This window comes from Echinops telfairi, unplaced genomic scaffold (genome assembly GCF_000313985.2).
Source record: "Echinops telfairi isolate 266 unplaced genomic scaffold, ASM31398v2 ScPeMD7_7416;HRSCAF=8454, whole genome shotgun sequence".
In the NCBI taxonomy this organism is placed as follows: domain Eukaryota; kingdom Metazoa; phylum Chordata; class Mammalia; order Afrosoricida; family Tenrecidae; genus Echinops; species Echinops telfairi.
Window position 1 is genome coordinate 1,240,612 of NW_022111316.1, and position 6,231 is coordinate 1,246,842.

Genomic DNA, 6,231 nt, shown 5'->3' on the forward strand with positions numbered 1-6,231 from the left:
GGCCAGGAACATTCTGATCGGATGTTTCAGAAGTCCACTCAGCGAAGACTGTGGAAGGCAGAGGCTCTACTCTGCCCTGGAACAGCATACAGGCTGGAGCCCGCCCGTCCTTTCCACTTCTCCCCTCTCTCTCCCCTTCCTCTCTCTCTTCCCCTCCTCTCCTCCATCCTCCCGAGGGAAGAGCCCGGGCTGAGTGCTCCTGAGCTCTTCCATGGGCTCGCTTTGTTTGAGAGCTCTGAGTCACTTACTCTTGGCTATCAGTTTCTCTGTCTGTAAAATGGGGGGAGAGAGTAGTACTAGCATCTTCCCTCCGGAGCCAAGAGAAAGAGGGCGAGCCAACCACAGTCCCTGGGATGACCAGAACAACCTGAGGTCCCGGCTTGGCCATCTGTCCTCTACCTCCTGCACGGAGTCCTCACCTGATTGCCTCAGCCCTCAGGGGTCTCAAGCCGCTTCAAGCCAACAGGTCTCTCGCGGTAGGCAGGGGTTGGGTGTTGAGCCTGTGGCCAGGCATGTCTGGGGTGGGGAGGTCTTTGCAGCGGCCAGAGGCTCGTTTCCCCAGCACCCATCCGGGAGTAACACCTCAACAAGCATCTATTTGGAATGAGTGAGTGGCTACACAGATGAGCACCAGTGGGCTTCCGGGCCCCGTGTCAGCTGGGCGGCAGAATGGCTCTGGCTACTGTTGGCCTGGGGACAGAGACCTTTTGTCCCTACTCGCTGCCAGAGCCCTGACATGGCACTTCTGCTGCCTAGCCCTAGCTCAGTTCTTATCTCATTTCCTCTCCGACTATCAGAGGAGCCAGCTTGGGTGTGCATAGTCAACACATCGAACTAGACAGCACCCCGGGAGCCAGAGGCTGCACGGAGGAGCTGCAGAGGCAAGGTCTGGGGGTCAGGGTGGCATTCCAAGAGGCACAGAATTCCCGCCCCCCCACCATCTCCTCCCTGTCCCTCCTCGTGAACCTTGCTCATCCTGCAGGGCTCCAGCTATTGGGGCCAGGGGTCCTGCCGGCTGTTCTCCTCCCCAGCTCCCCCTGTGCAGGCTGTCCCGTCTGCCTCACGGACTGTCAGCGCACGGGACTAGACTAGGATGTGCTCCGGTGGTGCGTGGTTAAAGCGCTGGGCTGCTAACTCAAAGGCTGGCTGTCCACACTCAGCCTGATGCCCTGCTCCTGGGAAGAGTACAGCCAAGAAAACCAGATGGGGGAAGTTCTAGTGGGCGGTGGGGGGCAGCCAGGGGTCTGAACCGACTCGACAGCACTGAACAGCAGATAGCATCTAGGTTGGTGGTTCGAACGCACCCAGTGGTCCCGAGGAAGTGAAAGAAAAGCCCTTGATCTGCTTCCAAGAAGACCCTCAGGAGCACAGCCCCGTGCTGTGGCACTGGGTGCTGTCCTGCCAGTTTGAACTCGTAGCGACTCTACTCGCAGCAGAACGGAAATGCTGCCCGGTCCCTGCTGTGTCTGAGGCCACTGTGGCAGCCACCGTGTCCATCCATCTCCTTGAGGGCCCTCCTCTTTTTCACTGCCCCTCCACTTTCCCAGGGACTGGTCTCTCCTGACAACAGGCACGCCAGCCTTGTTTCTAAGGAGCATTCTGGTTGTACTTCTTCCAAGACAGATTTGTTTGTCTCCTCTTTTGGTAGTGCCTGGTGCTGGGCTGCCGAGGAAGAAGCCAAACCATTGCCCATTGGACATACATGGGCAAGTGGGTTAGGTTTTATCGCTTAACATGTGCCAGGTTCTGTTCTAAATGCTTTACATGAGGGTTAAAAAAAAAAAAAAAAGGACTGCTACAGTTCTTATCTGCAGAGAGGTTTGCTCTGTGATATACGTGCCTTGGTCCCAGGTCAGGGCTAATCTCAAATTCTTACCAGACTTAGCTGCACATCCTCCCGGCACTGAAGCGTTGCAACAAGTCTATGGGGGATGTGGCCCCGTGGAAAACAGTTCGTAGGTGGACCCAGTGTGTCATGGAAGGTCGGGAAGCCCTGAAAGATGAGATGGGCGATGGAAGACCGCCAACCGAGATGAACAAAGACACGATGGCTCACGTCAGTCACGTACAGAGACTGGTGGAAGTCCGTGGAATTAGCCCTGACACAATAGTGGCTGAAATTGGGTTCTCACGTGGCAGGCTCTCAGCTTGGTGTGTGCCAGAACCAATACGACCCAAAGAGCAAGGTCCAAGCAAAACAGTGGCTTCCATAGGGATCTGTGGGGCCAGTGAAGTTCAAGGCAGAGAGGTCAGCTCAGAAAGCGATGTTTGTGTTTGGTTTTTTTTGCACGCCGAGGGAATTTACCTTGCTAGGTTTTCTTGAAGGACACCGTATGATAGCAGGGGTTATTACAGTGTTTAAGGAGATGGAAAAGTGCACTGGGAAGACCAAGTTGTGCTGTGGAACATTCTTTCCCCTCACTGCAACAATGCCCCTGCTCATTCTTTGTGAATCGCAAGGGCTGCCTTCTGCGAATTGGCAAGCCTTACCTCCCTGGCCCTCCAGCTCTGGTCTCTCCCCCTTCAAGTCGAAAGCCAAGCTCGCTGCCGTCGAGCCTATTCTGACTCACAGCAGCGATCCTTCCCCAAACTCAAAGAACGTCGCCAAGGTGCATGCCGGGAGTGCTCCGAGGAAGCCCCACGCTGCCAAGTTGGAACGGGGGTGAACGGAGGAGTGTGGACTTCTTCTGGGAAGTGCTAGAGCAGTTGTTCTCAAACTGTGAGTCACGACTCCTTTGGGGGGGGTGTCAAAGACCCTTTCACAGGGGTCGCTCGATTCATCACAGTAGCAAAATGGCAGTGATGAAGTAGCAATGAAAATAATTTTATGGTTGGGGGTTAACTAACACATGAGGAACTGTATGAAAGGGAGGTGGCCTTAGGAAGGTTGAGAACCACTGGGCTAGAGATGGAAACACCACTGCCAGCAGTGGTTAGACCCAGACTGGTGTCTCCAAAAGTGGGTGCTGGCATGATCCAGAGGAGCTGCAAAAGCAGACACACCGGCACTTTGTCCTGGGAGCTCTGGTGGCGTAGTGGGCTCTCCGTTGGGCTGCTCAGCACGAGATCGGCAGTTCAAAACCACCTGCCCATCGGAAGGGAGAAAGATGAGGCTGTCTACTCCCATAAATATTTCCAGTCTTGGAAACCCACAGGGCCACTGTGGCTGCTCCATAGGATCACTATGAGTCAAAAGGGGCGGCAGTGAGATTGCCCACTCAGCACCATAGGGGCTAAAGTAACAAAAGCTTTTAAATGCTGGGGTGAGGGTGGGGGGAGGGGGGCAGCCACGTTGAGTAATTTTTTTTTCTCTTCCTGACAAGGGAGTGGTAGGCCCAGTAAGTATGGGAACTAATGACCTATGGAGGCTGTGTGGAGAAACAATAGCTTCACATTTTAATATTTTTGTTTCATGAAGGGCTTTATGACTTTATTGCTTTAGCTACGCTTATAGATACACACACAGAGCTACATATACGTTGTGCTCTTACCCTTGTATATGTTAACTCATTGAATTCTCTCACGAGCCCTAACGAGCTGGGTACTGCTATGATTTAACACATGCTACAGACAGAGGCAGGATCAAGGAGGTTAAATGCTGATGAGATGTCACTGTCCCCACTCAAGTGCTCTAGCCGCAGCCTTGCTCACTGCTCCCCTGCAGCCTCCTCTGCCCCGGCTTGGGGCACTGTGGGGGTGCTCAGCTCCCATTCCCTCGGTTCCCCAGCACAGCCTGCCTCAGTGCCTCTTTCTCCCTGCAGAGGACTCCTGTCATGGCGACCAACACCACGCAGCTGCTCTGCCCGGTCCTGGAGCACATGAGTCAGCTTCAGAGACACAGTAACACCAGCACCCTCTACATCGACTACGCGTCGGTGCTGCTGCACGGCCTGGCCAGCCTGCTGGGCATGGCCCTGAACGCGCTCATCCTCTTCGTGGTGGGCTGCCGCATGCGCCAGACCGTGGTCACCACGTGGGTGCTGCACCTGGCGCTGTCTGACCTGCTGGCCACCGCCTCCCTGCCCTTCTTCACCTACTTCTTGGCCGTGGGCCACTCGTGGGAGCTGGGCACCACCTTCTGTAAGTTCCACTCCTCCATCTTCTTCCTCAACATGTTCGCCAGCGGCTTCCTGCTCAGCGCCATCAGCCTGGACCGCTGCCTGCAGGTGGTGCGGCCCGTATGGGCGCAGAACCACCGCTCTGTGGCCGCGGCCCACAAGGTCTGTCTGGGGATCTGGGTCCTGGCCCTGATCAACACTGTGCCCTACTTCGTGTTCCGGGACACCATGCGGCGGCGGGACGGGCGCATCATGTGCTACTACAACGTGCTGCTCCTAAGCCCGGGGCCTGACCGCGAGGCCACCTGCTACTTGCGCCAGACGGGCCTGGCCGTCAGCAAGTTCCTGCTGGCCTTCCTGCTGCCCCTGGCCGTCATCGCCTCGAGCCACGTGGCCGTGAGCCTGCAGCTGCACCACCGCGGCCACCGTCGGCCCAGCCGCTTCGTGAGCCTGGTGGCCGCCGTGGTGGTGGCCTTCGTGCTCTGCTGGGGACCCTACCACATCTTCAGCATGCTGGAGGCTCGCGCGCACGCCGACGTGACGCTGCGGCCGCTTGTGTGGCGCGCCCTGCCCTTCGTCACCAGCCTGGCCTTCATCAACGGCGTGGTCAACCCGGTGCTCTACGTGCTCACCTGCCCCGACGTGCTGCACAAGCTGCGGCGCTCGCTGCGCGCCGTGCTCGAGAGCGTGCTCGTGGACGACAGCGAGCTGGGCGGCCCGGGCAGCAGCCGCCGCCGCCGCGGCTCCTCCACCCACCGCCAGACCAGCGAGCCGGGTCTGTCCCCAGCCTGGCGCGCGGGCCTGCTCGACTGCCTGCGGGCCCAGCCAGGCGTGCCTCCCGCCCGGGGCCCGGCACGCTCCCAGGACGAGAGGGGTCCCCGTTGAACTCGGGGCCCAGTCTGGCTTCGGGCTAGGAGGGCTGAGTGGATGGCCACCTGCCAGCCTGCAGGGCAGTTGGCGGGGACCCAGGAACTTGCACTTTCGAGCACCCTACGGCCAAGCAAGAGGCGGAGGGAGTTCTAACAGCTTCTGGAACATTGACAAGAGCACATCACCCTTGAAGCTTGAGCTTGCCCAAGGGCTTGGAAGGGAGCCAGTACCAGTGGTTCTATAGCAAGTTCCTCCGGATGCCCTTCTCTCACCCACGGACAGTGGCTTCCCAAAGGCCTGGGCCCAATGTCCCGGTGGGGTGGGTGAGAGGCGATTTTTATAGTCAACCATTAATGTATTTTTGGGGTGAAAACCGGGCAGAATAGTTCCATTCCTATCTTCATTTCACCTTGTTTACTGAGCCAGAGGCTCTTCCGACACTGGGTCCCACCCCCTCCTGACAGAGGAGCAAAGGGAGGCACTGGGAGACCCAGTAATTTGCCATTCCCCCTCCCACCCACCCTGTTTGATGATGGACGGTGTGGTGTTATCTTCTGGTCTTGCACTGCCGAGGTGTTTACAACAGGGGATTCCTGGTCACACTTTGGGAAACACCCCTGTGCAGGCCTAGTATTCTGGGGGTATGCCTCTAAGCAACGCTGGGTACCCCCAACGTTTTGCAGCACCACACAGGGCCCAGTCAGTAAGGGCAGCCACCCCTCCGGCTCCCATGCCAGAGGGTACCTGGGATCCCCTCTGGCATAGCTCCACCAGGCTGTGTGCTCAGCCTCCCTGGGGGCTTGGGGCAGAGACTGCCCGGTTTCAGCTCTGGACCCCAGGGACCAGCAGTGGTGCTGGCTGGCCAGGAATTGCTTGATGGGCGTGACAGGATGGGAACACTGGGACCAGAGACCCTGGTTTGCCTCAGACTGTGGCTGGGTGGCCCTCCTATCCCCTGGCCGGCTCATCGATTCCCTCCAGTGCCAGGGGGCCAGCACGCATCCAGCTCCTACAGTGAGACCAGCAGCCCCTGGGCCCTCACCCTAGGCAGGCCCCTCCCACCCGACACTTGTCCTTGTGCGGCGCACTTCCACCCTGACAGGCTGGGTGCTTTACTGGTTTATTCGCTTTCCCTCCATGAGAATGGGGGCTCCAGACTGTCCCTGCTCCGGCTCCCATTCAATAAACCAGTTTGCTGTGGATGGATGCGCATGAGTGTCAGCCCTGCACACTCCTTTAACTGCTCAGTGTTCAGAGTGGGGAGGTGGGGGTGACAGGGCTGGTGGGACGGGGTGCTGAGGTC

General features: G+C 58.1%; 1 protein-coding gene across 1 annotated transcript in view; it reads left to right on the plus strand.

Annotated features, from left to right (window-relative positions):
* Window positions 1-4,943, plus strand: part of PTGDR2 (prostaglandin D2 receptor 2) — a 10,243-nt gene extending 5,300 nt beyond the window's left edge. Inside the window, exon 2 of the mRNA XM_004715035.1 lies at window positions 3,728-4,943. Within this exon, the coding sequence (XP_004715092.1) occupies window positions 3,728-4,943 (1,216 nt within the window). The remainder of the gene's footprint in view (window positions 1-3,727) is intronic.
* Window positions 4,944-6,231: the final 1,288 nt, after the last annotated feature.